This window comes from Berghia stephanieae, chromosome 4 (genome assembly GCF_034508935.2).
Source record: "Berghia stephanieae isolate SIO BIC M18660-M18661 chromosome 4, UCSD_Bste_1.3, whole genome shotgun sequence".
In the NCBI taxonomy this organism is placed as follows: Eukaryota; Metazoa; Mollusca; class Gastropoda; order Nudibranchia; family Aeolidiidae; genus Berghia; species Berghia stephanieae.
In genome coordinates, this window is record NC_088363.1 from 7,604,369 (window position 1) to 7,626,791 (window position 22,423).

Below are 22,423 nucleotides of genomic sequence, written 5' to 3' on the forward strand. Positions count from 1 at the left end.
CAAAGCGCTTTACAAGGGGTCCCTGGTCAACAGCAACATTTAACATGTAGGACGGGACATGATGCCTGTCAGGCGATATTACAATTTTTCGGACAAAGACAACGCTGTTAACGGCCAGGTACTCATTTTACACCTGAGTACGGTGAGAGAATGTGAGTAAGAGCTTTTTCCAAGGACTCAACTATGCACCGAGCGAGGCTCGAACCCAGGACCTTCCGATCCGAAAGCGAGTGTCATACCACTAAACCACATAGCCGCACAAACCATTCAACGTAATTATACCATTCATCATTTTTTAAATAATTGTTTTAAAATTTATATAGGATTGATTTTTCTACCTCAATGGAAGATTATTGTCCTTTTTTAACCTTCATTGTTCCAATTTTATGGAGATGAGAATAAATTTATCATAGAATTTATCACTTTTGATTCACACTTGTTCAGATCAATATAAGGTAATTGTCACTAAGTAGAATGTGTGGTGCTTTCATTCTCATTTCCTCCAATGCGATGTTTTACTTAAGATATTTTATCCATACTTAATCCTATCAAGTGACCTCTATTTATTTTTTGAAATTGTTATAGAAAATAAATGTAATGAGGATTATGTTGGGGTCCCGATAGCTCAGTTGGTAGAGCACTCGCTTCACAAGCAAAGGGGCCGAGATGGATCCTGGGTGCAGTTGAGATTTGTTTTCTGACTCCCCTGTCCACCCAGCAGTGATTTGGTAGCTGGGTCTGATAGATCTGGAGGGAAGTACTTTGCGATAGACTCGCGTCCTATCCAAAGGGTAGCAAGCAATTGCTATTGTCCATTTCACGCTATAGAAACTGGGATAAACTCCGGCTCCATGGGCCAAATGGCTCTGAGGGACTACTTTTTGTTGTTGTTTAGCATATATTATAGACGTGTACAAAAATTCTACGTTTCATTCTTGAATACAGAATGGTATGACTCTATAACAATTTATCTTATCGATTTATTTCGCTTATTTAACACTTAAGTTAAGCAACAGGGAGGATCACTTTTGTTTGGGTTCAGCTGGCTCAACAAAAATTGTTGGAAATTTGACTGAATCGAACAGTAAATACTACGAGAGTTGTCCGATGAAAAACTGGAAAATGACCTTAGATTTAACTAGCTCCCACAAGCCCCTCGCCATCGGTAAACAAGCCTCTGCCAGAACGCGCTCCATTGTTCCAAAAAGATGATAATCAGATGGTGCTAAGACCAGACTGTGGGAGGGGTGAGGTAAAACTTCCCATCTGTGTTTCTGGATCCAGCCGTTGGTGGCATTAGCGGAATGGAGAGTTGCGTTGTCATGTTGGAAATCACACTACAGTCAGCTGCCCTAGTCTTTTTCGGCACAAAGCATCTCCAAATCTTTTCAGAATTTGGCAGCATCTCGTGTCGTTGATTGGTTGTCCTAGTTCAAGGACATCGACGAGCAGATATGCCCGAAATTTCAACAATTTCTCTAATTTTAGTCTCCTTTCCCCTTGAATCAACTCATTAATCCATGGACATTTCCTTTTCTCATGGACGAAACACACAATCTGTAGCCTGGCTGTTCTTCTAGACTAAAATATTTCACACCAATGGTACCCTTGTGATCTTTCTAAGACATGTTTTACCATCAACTGCTTGAATCTCACCATGAATTTCAGACAGAAATTAATAAAACATCGAACTTCTGCTTTGGACCATTTTTGCTATGACGTCATTCGTGTTCAATATAAATGACAATATTGATGCTCCTTGGAAAAATTGAAATTTGAATGAACTTCAATTGACGTTTACAAATTTTAAACATCTTAAAATAAAATGGTTTAAAAGATTTGGCCATTTCCCACTTGTTTGTGTGACAACCTTCGTATAATAACTGGTAACTGGAAATATTTTGATATTGAATCTATTCATGATAATATGTTTTACATATTGTTCGTATTTGAGACTCCCATTTCAATGATGTTCCATTCCTGTACAGTTCATAATTGTGACCTGTTGTTATTGTAAAACTACATTCCAAATGCTAAATTATATAAGAATATAGGCCTACCAATAGTCAATTTTTAAAATATCTGTTGTGTTTTATCATTATTATGTTGAAATTGTTTTCCCTGTACAGTCATTCTTGTTCAGCGGGTGGTTGGATGGGAGCATCACCCTTGAATCATATACCTATGATGTTCGCATGGGTGTACGATCCGATAGTGATGTCATTTCTTCTTCTCTTTACTAGCCTATCCTGCTTCTTTGGTTTGTGATTGTATTTTTGAAAGGGATATTTTTTTTTCTGTAAATCTTCTGCCTGTTTGTTCTTGGTTATTTATAATTTAGCTTATGATATCTTTAGGTTATGATTTTGATTTACATTTGTACTATTTTTGTTAGATTGCTTGTTTTTTTGTTTCAGCGGTCTCTCATATAACCTCAATTGTGTTGGAAGAGACCTAAAGCAACAAACAAACAAAAAAAATTCTTGTTCATATGAATATGAAGCCAAAGATGTTTTAGAAAATATTTGCCTCATGTTCATTATTTCAAATTTTAGCATCTAAATATTTGGTCTTTTCCTTTCTCATCTCATCCTCCTCTTTCTTCATCTTCTTCTCGCCTATTTCATCCTCTCCTTCTCTTTCTTTTCTGGTCTTACAACTCCTCAACAAGAGCAAATGAGAGGAACATCTCATAAAGTGTACAATGCATACACGCCCCATTTCCTTATGAGTAACCCGAACCCATAGTACTTGGATCATTCAGGTTGAAACATTACAGCTGCGACGCATGCGTGCTGAGTGTGGTGGAAACCATTAGTCTGATTACAGTGCATGCATGCTGAGTATGGTGAAAACCAGTAAACCGATTACAGTGCATGCATGCCGAGTATGGTGAAAACCGGTAAACTGATTACAGTGCATGCATGCTGAATATGGTGAAAACCGGTAAACTGATTATAGTGCATGCGTGCTGAGTATGGTGAAAGCCGGTAAACTGATTATAGTGCATGCATGCTGAGTTTGGTGAAAACCGGTAAACTGATTACAGTGCCTGGGTGGGGTTCCTGACCTCCCATAGTGGGCAGGGAGGTACTTACTGTGTCTTCTACCCCTTATATCTGTTTTCCAACATGCTTTCTGTCTTTGTCTTGGAATGAGATTACTTGGTTTTGTCCTGGTCCTGGCCAGATGCCCTGGCTGAGAGGGAAACAGTCAAATGTATAGTTAGTTTTGGGAGATGATATTTTTTTCTTTGTAAATCATCTCTCTGTTATGCACTGTCTTATGCTTTCTTTATATTATATATGATTTGTAAAACATTTGAGTGTGTTCCTCTTAGCGGGGACCTGTGCTTGTGTCTGAATGAGACTTTTGGTGATCTCAAACTAAGTACTTTGATAGTGTGCTTTTGGAATCTACACCTGTTTCTTATTTGAACCAATTCCTCTTTGTCTTCCCTTTTCTTGGATGCTTTATTGTAATTCTGGAACTTTTTACTATCCCATTTTCTTCCTTTTTACTGGCGCTGATATGACCATAATGTGTTGCAAGCGCCGTAAAACCCTTAAAAACATAAAAACATGATTACAGTGCATGCATGCTGAGACTGGTGAAAACCGGTAAACTGAATATAGCTGCTAAATCATTTTCTAACATAGTTTCAAAAAATACCGAATTATTTTATGGATTTCATGCATACATATTTTATTATTATTATTTACAATATTTTTCTCTGGAGAATTTTTATTTCACGGAGAAATTGACTTATTTATATATATTTATATTTATTTATATTTGGCTTTTACATTATCTACTGTGATTTTTTAATACAGCATATGAACAAAATTGTAACCAATCCATCTGAATGTTATTATTTATTTGTTAATTTACTTACTTTTATTTATATATGTATTTATTTGTGGGTGGGATCTTTGACATCCCATGGTGGGCAGGAGGTCGTGCTTTGTCTTCTAGCCCCTATATCTTTTTTGTCTTTGTCTTGGAATGGGATTACTTGGTTTTGTCCTAACCCTGGCCGGATTCCTTAAGTGGGAGGGAAACAGTCAAAATAGTTATAGATTTGGGAGATTATATTTTTTTCCCTGTAAAGCATCTCTCTATTGTGTACTGTTGCATTTTTTGTTTTAAATATATAGTGCATTGAAAACATTGAGTGTATTCCTATTTGTGGGGACATGTGTTTGTGTCGGAATGAGACTTTTAGGCGATCTCAGACCAAGTACACTGATAGTGTGTTTTTGGAATCTACATCTTTTCCCTATTTGAACAATTCCCCTTTGTCTTTCTTTTTCTCGTATGCTTTCAATTGTAAAACTACAACTTTTTTTACCATCCCATTTTCTTCTGTATTACTTGGCTCTGACATGAGTTAAATGTGTTTCAAGCCTCGTAAAACTCTTTAAAACAAACAACAAAAACATTATTTATTTATTTATTTAAAACATTAAGTTAGACCTGATGTTTGATGTCACTTGTCATCTCAAAACAGTGTTATCTATGTCAGTATAAATCTCATATTGAAGATTAAACTTTAAGTTTAACCTGTGGGAGTATTTATGTAAAGTCCATGCCTTCTTTAAGCACGGTCATTGGAGATGTTTTTAAGGGTTTTACGGCACTTGCAACACATTTAGGTTATATCAGCGCCAGGAAAAAGGTAGAAAATGGGATGGTAAAAAGTTCTAGAATTACAATTAAAGCACTCGAGAAAAAGTAAGACAAAGGGGAACTGAGAACAAATAGGGATCAGATATAGATTCCAAGAGCATACCACCAATGTACTTAGTTTGAAATCACCTAAGTCTCATCCGGACACAAGAACAAAATCCAACAAAGAGGAATACACTCAAATGCTTACATTATACATTTAAAATAACAAATATAACAATACATAACAGAGAGATGATTTACAAGGAAAAAAAATATAATCTCCCAAAACAATAACTATGCATTTGACTGTTTCCCTCCCAGTCAAGGACTCAGGCCAGGGCCACAACAAAACCAAGTAATCTCATTCCAAGACAAAGGCAGAAAGCATGTTGGAAAACAGATATAACGGGAATGGAAGATGCAGTATGCACCTCCCTGCCCACTATGGGAGGAGCTTTGATTGCAGATAGTGTTTCGGCATATTTGTATGTAACACCCTTCTTTGTTTCTTGTGTGCCTGTGTGTAGCCTGGAAGTGTGTGATGTGTGTGTATGTGTGTCTGAGTGTACTTGTGTGTGTGCGTATGCATCTGCTTATTCCCCTACTCCTCATCAGAATCAGTCTTGTAACAAAGTGTGCCTAAATCCAGAATTATGGCGCTTTAAGGCGTGTAGTTTAGCGTGGAAACGTGCCTAATGACAGCATGCTTAAAGCAATATCCACTAAAAGTGCTCAATGCGCTTTACAAGGGGTCCCTAGTCTTGTCTTTGTCTTTAAGGGTTTTACGGCGCTTGCAACACATTTAGGTCATATCAGTGCCAGTGAAAAGGAAGAAAATGGGATAGTACAAATATTCTTGATGTACAATTAAAAGGACTTGAGGAAAAAGTAAGGGTTGCAATAACTGCTTATTGACAGGGATCCTTAACTGAAAGGGCAGCAGTCAAATGCATAGTTCCATTTTTTGAGAGACGATATCTTTTTCTTGTCCTCCTAAATCATCTCTCTGTTACTAGGTGGGGTCTTTTGACTTTCCATGGTGGGCAGGAGGTCACTTGCTGTGTCTTCTATCCCCCTGTATCTGTTTTCTTAGTTGCTTTCTGTTTTTGTCTTGTATTGGGATTACTTGGTTTTATTCTGGCCCTTTGCTGGAGTACCTATGACTGAGGGGGAGGGGGGGGGGGGGGGGGGGGGGGGCAAATGTAAAGTGGGTGATGATATTTGTTTCTTTGTTAATCATCTCTATTTTACGTACTGTTATATATTTTATTTTAATTTTTTTTTTAAACAAAAAAAAACAAACATTTTGTTTATCAGGAAAATAACACAGTAGTTTGGTTGGAACAGTTACAATTGATAATGATCACCCTTAAGTAAAGCTGTTATTGTTTTCAACAAAGTCAGAATTACAATATATAAAAAATCAACACGTATATTTGCGCACGCCGTGTATTTGGCTGAAGATGAAATGGTTTAAAGTTGGGCACACCGTGTCTTAATTTGGCTGAAGATTAAATGATTTAAAGTTGGGCACGCCGTGTATTTGGCTGAAGATTAAATGGTTTAAAGTTGGGCACACCGTGTATTTGGCTGAAGATTAAATGGTTCTAGTATCTCCAGCTTTCTTTAAATTAAAAGAAATTGATTAAAGAAATTTTTGCATCAAATGACAGGAAGATTTTCAGACGAACGTTTTGGGAGATTAAAATAAATGGCCAGAAACTGAGAGCATTCTTATATTCATGAATTAAAAATTAATTGCCAGTTAAAAATTATTTCTTCAACCAAATTAAATCTTTTAAAAATCTGATTGCAATACATAAAAAGGGATGACCTTTCGTCACAAGACGATATTATGTCAGGGTGACCTGTTACCAAAAAAATGGTTTCAAAGTTCATAGTGACCTGAAATGTGAACTTTTAGTTCTTGTCTCTACAACAAATTGTATCTGCTGCCTTCAATAAACCATATAATGGTAAACTCTCCATATTATGGTACAATCAACTATATTATGGTACAATAAACCATGTAATGGTATGCTAAACCATATTATGGTACAATAAACCATATGGTACAATAAACCATATTATGATACACTAAACCATATTATGGTACACTAAACCATATTATGGCACACAAACCATAATATGGTACACCAAACCATATTATGGTACAATAAACCATATTATGGCACACAGACCATAGTATGGTACACTATCTATATTATGGTACAATAATAGACCATACACACTTTACCCACATGTCATATTTGTGGCTATAAAATCCATGATTACCATTAAAATCCACCCTGATGTAATACCGTCTTTCAGCCGTGGGTCACAAATACTCAAAATCGTCAAGAAAAGAAAAGATAACCAATTAATCCCCAGTCCTCACCGTCCTGCTGGACTTTGAAAAATATTCATCAAAAAAATTTTGACCACAAAACTCGTCCTTCAAATATCGATTGAATAAAACGACCCTCATCTTGACTGTGAAGTCCCAGGTTTAAGAGATTTTGCCAAGACGAAGGCCATTTTAATCGATGGATATTTGAAAGACAAGTTTTCTGGCCAAAATTTTTAAAAGATATTTATTTCAGAGTGAGTACCTACACGAGTACAGCCTGGGGTGAGTAGCATGTGAATGTTTCTAAACAGGACAATTGTACAAGTCTATTCTGGGCAGCATTGCAATTCAATAGCTTGGTTCTTCTTCAAACATTTTTTTGAAAATAAAAAGTATCCATTTACACCTGGATCAAGTGATGCATGCAATCTTTGCAGTTATGTATTCTTGTCAAATGTTAAAATATGATAATATTATAGTCTTTTTTGAGTCAACAGTCTGGAGTTTAATCTGATCTGTCGGTGAGTGTTTGTGTGTTTTTAAGGGTTTTACGGCGCTTGCAACACATTTAGGTTATATCAGCGCCAGTAAAAAGGGATCTGTCAGTGATGATTGAATTTCCCCATTGAAATGGTTAGAGTTAAGTACATGTAAAAATGACTTTAGCATCAAAATCAAATAAAGGCGTCTTCACAGTGGAGAATTACGATATCACAACTAGATACAACAACAACAACAACAACAACAACATTTCTTTCATAACATATTGTCAAATTTGGTCGCATACTTGAAACAAATATGTCAGTTATCAAATGTGCGAGAACTTCTCTTAACAAGATTGAATCACAAAGACATGAAAATAGACATGGAATATTCAAGATTTTATCAACCATCATACAAGCCTATTTATATGTTATAAAATTAAAATTCCATAGTTAATCTTTGATGAAAATGTTGCTGCTTGAAGCTTGAAGAAAAAAATAACATTGATGGTATAGCTCTTGGAATCTACATCTGATCCCTATTTGTTCCCAATTCCCCTTTGTCTTACTCTCTCTTGGGTGCTTTAATTGCAATTCTAGAACTTTCGACGATTCGTCTGTTGTGTTTCATTCATCCTGTTTTGTTGATAAAGGGGAAACCCGAAACGCGCCACAGTATCTGTCTTTGTCTAATAAATTGAAGCTTACAATTCATACTAATCATTATTTCTTTTTCTTTTTTTTAGTTAATCCTTAGCATGATTTAATTTACACAATAATCAATGACGTCATAGAATGGCAATAATGTGTTTTGTTCAGGATGGAAATGGAACGACGATGTCTTATAAGTAGTTGTTATATGATATGTCATCTGTAATTTGAGGTCCCAGTGGTTCAGTTTGTTTGTTTGTTTTTAAGGGTTTTACGGTGCTTGCAACACATTAAGGTCATATCAGCGCCAGTAGAAAGGAAGAAATGGGATAGTAAAAAGTTATAGAATTACAATTAAAGCACCCAAGAAAAGTAAGACAAAGGGGAATTTGTTCAAATAGGAAACAGATGTAGATTCCAAGAGCACACCATCAAAGTACTTAGGTTGAGATCACCTAAAAGTCTCATCCAGACACAAGCACAGGTCCCCACTAAGAGGAATACACTCAAATGTTAACAAATCAAATATAATATGTAAATAAAACATAATACAGTACATAACATAGAGATGATTTACAAGGAAAAAAATATCATCTCCCAAAGCAATAACTATACATTCGACTGTTTCCCTCTCAACCAAGGACTCCGACCAAGGTTAGGACAAAACCAAGCAATCTCACTCCAAGACAAAGACAGAAAGCAAGTTGGAAAACAGATATAAGGGGATAGAAGACACAGTATGTACCTCCCTGCCCGCCATGGGAGGTCAGGATCCCCACCCAGGAAAGTACTTTGAGATAAGACTTGCATTCTATCTAAAGGGTAGCAACCAACTGTCATTGTCTTTTAGACGCTATAAAAAATTGGGATCAACTCTTACTCCAAGGGATTTATCTGGCGTCAAAGGACTTCTGTTTGGTCAACTGGGACTTGTGGAAGGAAATTCTCCAGCACGAATATTTGTTTGTTGATTTTACAGCGTTTGCAACACATTTTAGTCATATCAACGCCAGTAAACAGGAAGAAAATTGGATAATAAAAATATTCTAGATGTACAATAAAAGGACTTGAGGAAAAAAGTAAGACAAAGGTGAATTGGTACAAAATGGGGAACAGATGTAGATTCCAAGAGCATACCATCAATATACTTAGTTTGAGGTCACCTAAAAGTCTCGCCCAGACACCAGCACAAGATCCCACTAAGAGGAATATACTCAAATATTTACAAATCATATATTAAAAGAAAAAACAGTACATAACAGAGAGATGATTTACAAGGAAAACAAATATCATCTCCCAAAATGATTATACATTTGACCGTTTCCCTCCCAGCCAAGGACTCCAGCCAGGGTCAGGACAAAACTAAGTAATCTCATTCCAAGACAAAGACAGAAAGCAATTGGAAAACAGATACAGAGGGATAGAAGACAGAACAAGTAGGCTACCTCCCTGCCCACTATGGGAGGTCGGAAACCTCACACAGAGCATGAATATTTTGTCCAAGCAAAAATTCAGTCAAAATGTACCTGTTATTAAATTAATATATCAACATATTCTCCAGGAAAAAAACTCTCCATATTACTTGTCAACAAATGTACTTTGTGTCAATAATTGGCCTTTTCCCCCCATAACAATACAGATTGACACACGATATAAAAATGAAACTTATTAACATAGGGAAAAATTAAGTAGAAGAAAATCAACAAATATATTATATTTATAAAAGAAAAACAACGAATGCGAAAGACAAAAAAAACAGGAAAAGATTCTGAAAACAAAATAAAAAATGAATAATAGTTATAAACATTTGGCAAAATATACAAAGTGATCCCGGGTACAAATATGTGAAATGCTTAACATTGTGAGGTTGTTTAATTTGTTTATGGTTTGTTTTTTTTTGTTTTTATTTTTTGACAGTTCCATGTCATCCAATGTCATAAAGAGCATAGAGCCTGATGAAATCTCGGTGGCGCTATACAAATGCCATTTATTATCATCATCATCATCATCATCATCATCATCATCATCATCATCATCATCATCATCATCATCATCATCATCATCATCATCATTATTATATATTATTATTATTATTATTATTATCATAATTATTATTATTATTATTATTATTATTATTATTATTATTATCATAATTATTATTATTATTATTATTATTATTATTATTATTATTATTATTATTATTACTATTATTATTATTATTTTTTTTATTATTATTATTATTATTATTGTTATTATTATTATTATTATATTATTATTATTATTATTATTATTATTACTATTATTATTTTATTTTTTAAATATTATTACTATTGTTTATTATTATTATTATTATTATTATTATTATTATTATTATTTATTATTATTATTATTATTATTATTATTATTATTATCATTATCATTATTATTATTATTATTACTATTATTATTATTATTATTATCCAAAAAGGCTTTGATGACAATGAATCCCAGTCAAATTATTCACAATTCATTACATTTTATCTATAGTCATCATTATTCTAGTAGTAATCCTGAAAATGGAATGCTGGGTCATTTGAGCTCAAAGCTAAAAACCCAATTAACCTTGTCAAGAATAACCCAAGTATGGCTTTCCATTCTTACATCAATCACAGCTACAATGCATGCTATAACTAGTGAATGAAATCTGGTAAAATTGATTACAGTTACAGAAAAAACAAAAATACCAACAAACCAAAAGCAATTCTAGATGTTGCTAATTTTTCGACATTACAAAAAGCAGCGAGCATATCTCCTCAAACTACCATTAACCCCCCCCCCCCCCCCCCAAATAAAATATTATAGTGTTATAAAATACTCATAAATCATTAGAATACCACGTGAAGGCCAAAAATAGATCAAGTTACTTGAATTTATTTTAAACATAAATCATTAGAATACCACGTGAAGGCCAAAAGTAGATCAAGTTACTTGGAATTGATTTTAAACATAAATCATTAGAATACCACGTGAAGGCCAAAAGTAGATCAAGTTACTTGGAATTTATTTTAAACATAAATCATTAGAATACCACGTGAAGGCCAAAAATAGATCAAGTTACTTGAATTTATTTTAAACATAAATCATTAGAATACCACGTGAAGGCCAAAAGTAGATCAAGTTACTTGGAATTTATTTTAAACATAAATCATTAGAATACCACGTGAAGGCCAAAAATAGATCAAGTTACTTGAATTTATTTTAAACATAAATCATTAGAATACCACGTGAAGGCCAAAAGTAGATCAAGTTACTTGGAATTTATTTTAAACATAAATCATTAGAATACCACGTGAAGGCCAAAAATAGATCAAGTTACTTGAATTTATTTTAAACATAAATCATTAGAATACCACGTGAAGGCCAAAAGTAGATCAAGTTACTTGGAATTTATTTTAAACATAAATCATTAGAATACCACGTGAAGGCCAAAAGTAGATCAAGTTACTTGGAATTTATTTTAAACATAAATCATTAGAATACCACGTGAAGGCCAAAAGTAGATCAAGTTACTTGGAATTGATTTTAAACATAAATCATTAGAATACCACGTGAAGGCCAAAAGTAGATCAAGTGACTTGGAATTGATTTTACAACCACATTAGGGTCGGATAGATGAATGGTTAAAGCATTTACAGCCACACCAAGGGAACTTGGGTTCTCCGCCGCTGCATTTCGATTTTCCTCTCAAGCAAGAAACTCAGTCTCTAATGCTGACTTTGAGAATTTGCAATGCAGACATGTCAAGAATTCAGCAGACGTTGCTTGCGTTCTCTTGATTCTTTCTAGAGGTCAATCCTAGATATAGCATGCTGGATAAGAAGAATCACGGGAATTTTAATTTATGATTTTATTTTAATAGAAAATGAAAGCTCAAAAACAGGGCAGACTAGTTTTGGCTGATAAACAACGGTCACTGAACACTCCAATATTTCATTCAAAAGACTAGTAACGGCAAGAAACAAATTTTAATATATGTTAATGTGCATACAAGTATAATTTATAATATATAAGACTATTTTAAAGCAAATTGCGGTTATGTGGTGGTTTGTGTAAAATATAAAGTTATTTAAGTAAACGACTTTTTGAGTGTAATAAATTAAAAATTTGAGCTAACGTAAGTATACATTAAGATATTTCAGTATACATAATGATATGTTCATTATACATTAAGATATGTTCAGTATACATAATGATAGATTCATTATACATTAAGATATGTTCAGTATACATAATGATAGATTCATTATACATTAAGATATGTTCAGTATACATAATGATAGATTCATTATATATTAAGATATGTTCAGTATACATAATGATATGTTCATGAGACCAAAGACAAATTCCAACAAGGAGAAATAGGATGTCATATGTACATAGTAGAATAAGTACAGGTATACAAAACATGAGGTTCTCATTGTAAATAACAACTAGCAAGTAGTTTGAGCTCTGTGGGGAAAAAAATAACAGAAAATTGGGGGTGAATTTTCCAACAACCGATTTATACATATATATGCGGGTTTAAGTTACGAATGCAATTTTGGGCCTAGTTTAATATTGTAATGGAAAATATTTTGCATCATTTTTTGAGATTTCCATAACAACAATGAGCCCATAATAAATTGGGCTATATGATCTGCAAATAATGTTTTTTGTTTGTTTGTTTTTAAGGGTTTTACGGCGCTTGCAACACATTTAGGTTATATCAGCGCCAGTAAAAAGGAAGAAAATGGGATAGTCTAAAGTTCTAGAATTACAATTAAAGTACACAAGAGAGAGTAAGACAAAGGGGAATTGGGAACAAATAGGGATCAGATGTAGATTCCAAGAGCATACCATCAATGTACTTAGCTTGAGATCACCTATGTCTCATCCGGACACAAGCACACAATCCAACAAGGAGAAATACACTCAGATGCTTACATCATACATTAAAAATAAATATAATAATACGTAACAGAGAGATGATTTACAAGGAAAAAAATATCATCTCTCAAAACAATAACTATGCATTTGACTTGTTTGTTTTGTTTTTAAGGGTTTTACGGCGCTTGCAACACATTTAGGTTATATTAGCGCCAGTAAAAAGGAAGAAAATGGGATAGTAAAAAGTTCTAGAATTACAATTAAAGTACCCAAGAAAAAGTAAGACAAAGGGTATCTGAGAACAAATAGGGATCAGATGTAGATTCCAAGAGCATACCACCAATGTACTTAGTTTGAAATCACCTACAAGTCTCATCCAGACACAAGCACAAAATCCAACAAAGAGGAACACACTCAAATGCTTACATTATACATTCAAAATAAAAATAATAATACATAACAGAGAGATGATTTACAAGGAAAAAAATATCATCTCCCAAAACAATAACTATGCATTTGACTGTTTCCCTCCCAGCTAGGACTCCGGCCAGAGCCAGGACAAAACCAAGTAATCTCATTCCAAGACAAAGACAGAAAGCATGTTGGAAAACAGATATAAGGGGATAGAAGACACAGTATGTACCTCCCTGCCCGCTATGGGAGGTCAGGATCCCCACCCAGATGCATTTGACTGTTTCCCTCCCAGCCATGACTCGGGCCAGGGCCAGGACAAAACCAAGTAATCTCATTCCAAGACAAAGACAGAAAGTATGTTGGAAAACAGATATAAGGGGATAGAAGACACAGTATGTACCCCCCTGCCCGCTATGGGGAGGTCAGGATCCCCACCCAGGACCTGCAAATAAGTGCATGTTGCAAACAACAAATGATAGAAATATATGATTTCTATTCAAACATTTGCTTATACTTAAAGGCTTTCAATTCATTAAAAATAAATGTCATTAAATCCAGACAGAAGTCCAGATAAGATAAACTCGCTTAAGATGAAAATTCATATAAAATAAAATTTTTGTCAGGTCCCATTTTTCTCCTCATAAAAACAACGAACCAAAGTCTGGTTTAAATAAACACAAAAATGTCTTTGTCCGAATAAAATAAAATGTTGTCTACCACAGTGGTCTTCTTTCCATACGCCAACAACCATAAAAAAAAAAAATTTAAAAACTTGCAAGCTACCAAATTACAAAACTATGCATGCATCATAAAAATGAGAGTCCTGCACTCAATTTAAATGAACAGGGGAGGTTACTGGACCAATCAATTGTTTTGAATAGGAAGATTCTTTCCCTTGAAAAAGGAAAAGATAAACTTTGCTTCTCTTTTTTTTTTTTCTTTTTTTTGGTCCTAGGAGTTTATTTATTTTTTTTGTTTGTTTGTTGCTTTAGGTCTCTTCCAACTCAATTGAGGTTATATGAGAGACCGCTGAAACAAAAAAAACAAGCAATCTAACAAAAATAGTACAAATGTAAATCAAAATCATAACCTAAAGATATCATAAGCTAAATTATAAATAACCAAGAACAAACAGGCAGAGGATTTACAGGAAAAAAAATATCCCCTGTCAAAAATACAATCACAAACCAAAGAAGCAGGATAGGCTAGTAAAGAGAAGAAGAAACGACATCATAGGAGTTTATCTTAAGTGGACTCCACTGTAATGGGTTATGATTTGTGTTCTCTAGATTCTACCCATTTGAAGCTTTATCCTTTAAAATGAAACAAAATGTCAACACTTAGAACGGGCGGCTATATTCATTCATTATAGCAATCTTTTTATAAAAGACATTCTTAATAAACACAGAAATAGCGCGTTTAAAATGTCACCATTCATCACTTGGAGAGCACCAGTTTTTTCTTTTTCTTTTAAAATAATGAAAACAACAACAACAACAAAGAGTTATAAATAGTTCAGAGTAATTTTGATTGAATAGCTCATGAATGACGTAATTCAGGACATTTTGATTGTCTTAAAATAGATTTCACACTCAACAAAATCGAACAAGAAGGCAACATTCCTATACAAGCATTGCTTGTAATTCACAGAACACAGAATAATGACATTTGATAATTTTACAACCTGCCAAAGGGAGAGGTTTGTTTTGTTTTTTGTTTTTAAGGGTTTTACGGCGCTTGCAACACGTTAAGGTCATATCAGCGCCAGTAAAAAGGAAGAGAATAGGATAGTAAAAAGTTCTAGAATTACAATTAAAGCACAAAAGAAAAGGTAAGACAAAGGGGAACGAGTTCAAATAGGGAACAGATGTAGATTCCAAGAGCATACCGTTAAAGTACTTAGTTTGAGATCACCTAAAAGTCTCATCCAGACACAAGCACAGGTCCCAACTAAGAGGAATACACTCAAATGTTTACCAATCATATAATATAATATGTAAACTAAACATAATACAATGCATAACAGAGAGATGATTTACAAGGAAAAAAAATATCATCTCCCAAAACTATAACTATACATTCGACTGTTTCCCTCCCAGTCAAGGAACTCCGGCAAGGATCAGGACAAAACTAAGTAATCTCATTCCAAGACAATGACAGGAAACAATTGGAAAACAGGTATGGGGGGATAGAAGACACAGCATGTACCTCCCTGCCCACTATGGGAGGTCAGGATCCCCACCCAGAAAGGGAGAGGGAAGGAGGGGGGGAGATGTTCATTGTAAATATTTTATATCGTTTTGATTTATTCCTTTTTATCTATTTATATTTAACAACGTAACTGCCATACTGTGTAAAAACTAATATTTAAAAATTTGGTCAGAAAACTCATCCTTCAAACACCAATCAATTTAAATAATCCTCATCTTGGCAAAAACTCTCAAATCTGGAAATTTGCTGAAGTCTCAGGTTTGAGAGTTTTTGCCAAGATGAGAGTCATTTTAATCCAGTAAACTGGTTAAATAATATTTTCAATCCACGACACGCAGGTGACAGAGATGTAAACATTTCAATAATATTGACAAAATAAACAAATTGCTAAACTCAGTTGAAGAATGTAAGTAATTAAATGTTTGTTGTAACATTGATCCATTGATAGGAACCAGAAGGCGGAGATTGTTGAAAAGACCAATTAATCCAAGGCAATTCTTCACAAACAAAAGTCAAAAGTAAACAATAAAATCCAACTAGACAATAATGTGATATCACAGCTGACAGAGATGTTCTTCCATCCTGAACACAACATCAGACAGATCAAGGTTCAAATCTAGGATCAAATTTTGCTTTTTCAAACCCGTACAATCGTCTTACAAACAAAATGAAAAAAATGACCAAAATTTCCAATTTCCGATGCATTCATTCAGTCATACAGAATGAATGTAAATCTTTGAGCAAGATACAGAAATGCAAACCTAGGTCTCAAATCAAAATTTTCAAAAGGAAAAACATATCGCGTCTTTCTCAGAATGCACATTTTAACTCCCTCAACCCTAACACCGACTATATCCGTAGTTTACCCAGGTTACTTTTACACCATGCCGATATATTACATTTGTCTGAGATAAATTATGGAGGAGGGGACAAATGGTATCAAAGCTAATGTTTTTAGTTTTTACATGTTAATGATAGTTGAATAAAACTATCTATGAACATGCTAATTTTGAATACATTTTTTTTTCCAATTTTGAAAAGTAGCAAAAATCTCTAGGATTGAGTGAGTTAACCTAAATAACGTGGAGCAATAGACCCTCATCATTGACAATATTGGTAATATATAGAATTATTAACATACAAATCATATCATAAAAAGGACAAAATTGTTAAAAAACTAATAAACATGGATTACATCCCTTGCAACCAAAGTGTTTACAATGATTTTGTTGATGTATGGATACTACTGAGGACCTGGACCCCAAGCAGAAGACTTGAAATAGAGGAAATTTGAAACCCATGTTAAAAAGGAACATTTGACTACATTTATAAATTTTAAAAAACAAAACAAGACAAAAACAAAACCAACAGTAAACAGTGACTAGGAGTGTCGGGTAGAACACAGGCAAGAGGATAACATATTAATAGACAAAGTAATTGGTGCTCATTTCAACTAATTCCACTTAAAAATATTCCTTGATTGGTAATTCAAGATTTCCAAATTTGTATTTTGATTCAGCATAGCACCCATCAAAAATAACAACAAAAAAAACGTTCTTTTGTAATTGTAAGAATAGTTAAACTTTCCAGCATTATAAATCTAAATCTGTTTGACTGAGTTTTTGACAAGTTTGTAGTAAAATCCTTGCTTGGCCATGAGCTCATTGTGAGTCCCAACCTCGGACACTCTCCCATGACTGACCACACAGATTTCATCCACGTTACGGATGGTGGACAGACGGTGAGCAATGACGATGCATGTACGGTTTTCTCTGGCATTGTCTAAGGCCTCTTGGACAATCTGTGAAATGGATGTGTGTACAAAATGGAATGACTTCAAAATTGTCAATGCTCCTTTTACTAAAAATTTCAATGTTTAGTTTATTTTTTACAGGTTGTATTGAAAACTAAAAATTAATCTTTGATCTGCCTATCCAATGTCCAGCTTTAATGGAGAAAGTATGAGAGAGGTGATTTTGACCAAAAAATTTTTAAGACAACAGCTTCTGCAATAATATTTGTCATGTGTGTTGAGATCACATGACCATTAAATACTTGAGCTTTTATATAGCGGAAAGGCCCTTTACTCACATTCTCTCACAGACTCAGGTGTAAAATGAGTACCTAGCCATTAACAGTGTTGTCTCTGTTAGGGAAAAATTGTAATATCCCCTACCAGGCGTCAGTCTTGTTCTACATGTCTCGTATTACTGTTGGTCAGGGACCCTTTATAAAGCGCTTTGAGCATGTTTATTGGATAGTGCGCTATATAAAAGCTCAAGCTTATAATAGATAAATAATAATAATAATAATAATATATAATAATAATAATAATAAAATAATAATAATAATAATAATAATAATAATAATAATAATAATATAATATAAATAATAATAATAATAATAAATAATATATAATAAAATAATAATAATAATAATAATAATAATAATAATAATAATAATAATAATAATAATATAATAATAATAATAATAATAATAATAATAATAATAATAATATAATATAATAATAATAATATAAATAATAATATAATAATAATAATAATAAAAATAATAATAATAATAATATAATAATAAATAATAATAATAATAATAATAATAATAATAATAATAATAATAATAATAATAATAATAATAATAATAATAATAATAATAATAATAATAAAAAATAATAATAATAATACTGTACCTGTTCACTTTCTGAATCCAGAGCAGACGTGGCCTCATCCAACAAAAGTATTTTTGGATTCCTGACCAGGGCTCTTGCTATGGCCACTCGCTGTTTTTGTCCCCCACTCAGTTGTGTCCCTTTGGCACCCACGTTCGTATCGTAACCCTGAGAGTAAAATAACATAAAATAACACTAGAACATTTTGATAATGTACAATCATTCCTCTTGTTGTTTTTGTTTTTAAGGTTTATCTGGTGCTTGCGACACGTTTAGGTCATATCAGTGCCAGTAAAAAGGAGGAAAATGGAATATAGTAATAAAGAATCACAATTAAAGCACCCAAGAATAAGGAAGACAAAGAGGTATTGGTACAAATAGGAAACAGATGTAGATTCCAAGAGCATACTATCAGTGTACTCAGCTCGAGACCACCTAAATGTCTCAACCTGACACAAGCACTGGATTCTACTAAGAGGGACACACTCAAATGTTTACAAGTCATAGACCTCTCTCTCTCTCTCTCTCTCTCTCTCTCTCTCTCTCTCTCTCTCTCTCTATATATATATATATATATATATATATATATATATATATATATATATATATATGTAAAATGGGAAATAATACAGTGCATAACAGAGAGATGATTTACAAGACAAAAAGTATCATCTCCTAAAACTCTAACTATACATTTGACCGTTTCCCTCCCAGCCAGGTTAACATTCCAAGACAAAAACAGATACAAGGGTATAGAAGACGCAGTAAGGGCCTCCCTGCCCACTATGTGTGTGTGTGGGGGGGGGGGGGGGGGGGGGGGGGGTCAGCATTCCTCTTCTTCCTCTTGGTCTTTGTGAGAAATTTCTTAATTGGGTAGAGAAGTTGTGACATCACACATTCCTCTTTTCCAGTTCAAAACTCATTGGAAGTGTGTAACTAGTCATCCAGACAATGAATACACAATGAGTAGGTTACACAGTGAATCATAAGGTGGCATAACTGTTTTAGTAGCAGGATTTATAATAGGCAGATTCTAATGATTACTTGGTGTAAAAGAGCGAGAATGGATGATCTTGGTTTGCTTGTTTGTTTTTAAGGGTTTTACGGCACTTGCAACACACTAAGGTCATATCAGCGCCAGTAAAAAGGAAGAAAATGGGATAGTTAAAAGTTATAGAATTACAATTAAAGCACCACGCAAGAAAATGTAAGACAAAGGGGAATTGGTTCAAACAAGAAACAGGTGTAGATTCCAAGAGCACACCATCAAAGTACTTAGTTTGAGATCACTAAAAGTCTCATCCAGACACAAGCACAGGTCCCCACTAAGAGGAATACACTCAAATGTTTTACAAATCATGTATTATAGAAAGAAAACATAATAGAGTGTATAACAGAGAGATGATTTACAAGGGAAAAAAAATCATCTCCCAAAACTAACTATACATTTGACTGTTTCCCTCTCAGCCAGGGTATCCAGCCAGGACCAGGACAAAACCGAGTAATTTCATTCCAAGACAAAGACAGAAAGCAAGTTGGAAAACAGATACAGGGGGATAGAAGACACAGTAAGTACCTCCCTGCCCACTATGGGAGGTCAGGAATCCCACCCAGTGGATAATCTTTATTGACAACCAGCGTTTATTTAGGCTAGACAATAAGTTATCATCACTCTGACACCAAAAGGTCAGTAGCACAATGTGTGTATCCAGTCCTCTGAAGACTGGCTTTACACTTCCAATCAGATTGGAACCAGTATTTTGGCATGACACTTTTGTTCCCTATTAGAGGATCCTGACCACAGTTCTCGATTTTATAAATTCCTATTCACTCATGTAAACATACACACACACACACCTATTCACTCGTGTAAACATACACACACACCTAGTCACACATGTAAACATACACACACCACTATTCACTCATGTAAACATACACACACACCTATCCTTTCATGTAAACATACACACACACACCTATTCACTCATGTAAACATACACACACACCTAGTCACACATGTGAACATACACACACACCTATTCACTCATGTAAACATACACACACACCTAGTCACACATGTAAACACACACACACACACACACACACACCTATTCACACATGTGAACATACACACACACACCTATTCACACATGTAAACAAACACAAACAGTGATTATGTCCAGGTTTTCCTGGGTCTGTGAACTTTGCAACAATCAGTCCTAATTCAAAAGCCTTCTCTCCCTTTAGACCATCTGTAAGGAATGTCACGTTACATGAATTAAAAAAAAAATTTAAATGGTGCTTTCATTATAGTGCAATATGCACTTAACCTGCTAAAAGCACTTTACAAGGGGTCCCTAACCATGTAAGACGAAACATATTGCATTTTTTCCGACATAGACAAAGCTGTTTTATGGCCAGATACTCATTTTACACCTAAGTTATGGTGAGAATGTGAGTAAAAAGTCTTTTTCAAGGATTCAATTATGCACATGCGTCACTCAGAGCGGGACTCGAACCCAGGACCTTCCTATCCAAAGGTGAGTGTCATACCACAAGACCACAATCCACAAAAAAAATCAAACCAAAGGAGTCAAATATGTAAATGATTTGCTTACAGTGGGTAGAGAGGATATAAAGGAATGGATATTTGCATTGCGAGCGGCTTCGATAATTTCTTCCATCGGCACCGTCCTACTGTTGTCCCCATAGGCGATATTCTCTGCAATGCTTCGGTCGAATAACACAGGCTCCTGGGACACGATACCGATTTGGGACCTCAACCATTGGATGTTCAATGACTTGATGTCCTGGTTGTCCACACACTGTTGACAATTTTTTAGAAAATAAAAATTACAATAATAATGATGATAATAATGTCAACAACAAAAACAACACAATCAATAAAATTGTGACAAGATGATCAAGTATGAGTTATTTACATTCAACACTTACTCCAACCATACGTACCTCTGAGAAATCTAAGATCCCACGATTCAAAATTGTTAGCATCTCCTAAAACTAAACTCAAGTATTTTGGTGATAGGTCTCTTATGAAATTCGGACCCACGATTTGGAATGATCTCCCTCAATCTGTGCGATTCTCGAGCTCAATAGACATTTTCAAAAAAGCCATGAAAACAAATCTTTTCAGGAAATATTTACTTTATTTAATTTTAAATGTATTGTATGTGACATTTATATTGATGATGTATTGATGCCCTTTTATGCTCTTAATTGTTTTGATAACTTGGTTGAATTGTTTTTTTTTGGTTTTTTTTTTGTTTGTTTGTGTGTGTTTTTTATATATTTTTTTTTTGTTTGTTTTTCTTTGTTTTTTTGTTTTTTTGTTTTTTTAAGCGCTTCGAGGTTTCGTCGAAAGGCGCTATATAAATATGCTTATTATTATTATTATTATTATTATTATTATTATTATTATTATTATTATTATTATTATTATTATTTTTCTAACAATATTAAAGCTGCCTTTCTTTTTAATAACACAAAGTGCAAATAAAAGCAAACCATTATACAAAGATGCCAAACATTTACTGACATTTTACACAAACACATAGACCAACCCCTTTCTGAGTGCTGAACTCCAGTAAAAAGACATTGTGTATTTACTTTTTCCCGTTTAGCAGGTGATTGGAAAATATACTGAGGGTTTAAATCGTACTGAATTCCGTAAATATACAGAAAATTGGCAACCTTGATTATAAGGAAGGAGAGAAAACTATTGTCATAACTTTGGCACCACAACTGTCATCATTTAAAGAGGAATTAACCACCTTTAATTGTGACACACAAAAATGGGGTCATTGACCATCTTGAAATATATATAACTCTTTATCCTTAAATTATTTCCTCACCACTTCTCCAGAGTCTGTGTCATAGAAACGTTCCACCAACTGTACAGAGGTACTCTTACCACAACCACTACTCCCCACCAAGACCAAATGTTAAAACTCACCACTGCTCCAGAGTCTGTGTCATAGAAACGTTCCACCAACTGTACAGAGGTACTCTTACCACAACCACTACTCCCCA

At 34.0% G+C, this 22,423-nt stretch overlaps 1 protein-coding gene across 1 annotated transcript in view; it reads right to left on the reverse strand.

Annotated features, from left to right (window-relative positions):
* Nucleotides 1–15,220: 15,220 nt before the first annotated feature.
* The window catches only part of LOC144969978 (ATP-dependent translocase ABCB1-like), a 74,500-nt gene continuing 67,297 nt past the window's right edge, over nucleotides 15,221–22,423 (reverse strand). The window contains exons 25-28 of the mRNA XM_078909097.1: nucleotides 22,347–22,423; nucleotides 20,992–21,198; nucleotides 18,392–18,538; nucleotides 15,221–17,485 (exon numbers count right to left, since the gene is read on the reverse strand). The exon at nucleotides 22,347–22,423 is cut by the window's right edge and continues 121 nt beyond it. Of these exons, the coding sequence (XP_078765223.1) occupies nucleotides 17,285–17,485; nucleotides 18,392–18,538; nucleotides 20,992–21,198; nucleotides 22,347–22,423 (632 nt within the window). The 3' untranslated portion in view covers nucleotides 15,221–17,284. The remainder of the gene's footprint in view (nucleotides 17,486–18,391; nucleotides 18,539–20,991; nucleotides 21,199–22,346) is intronic.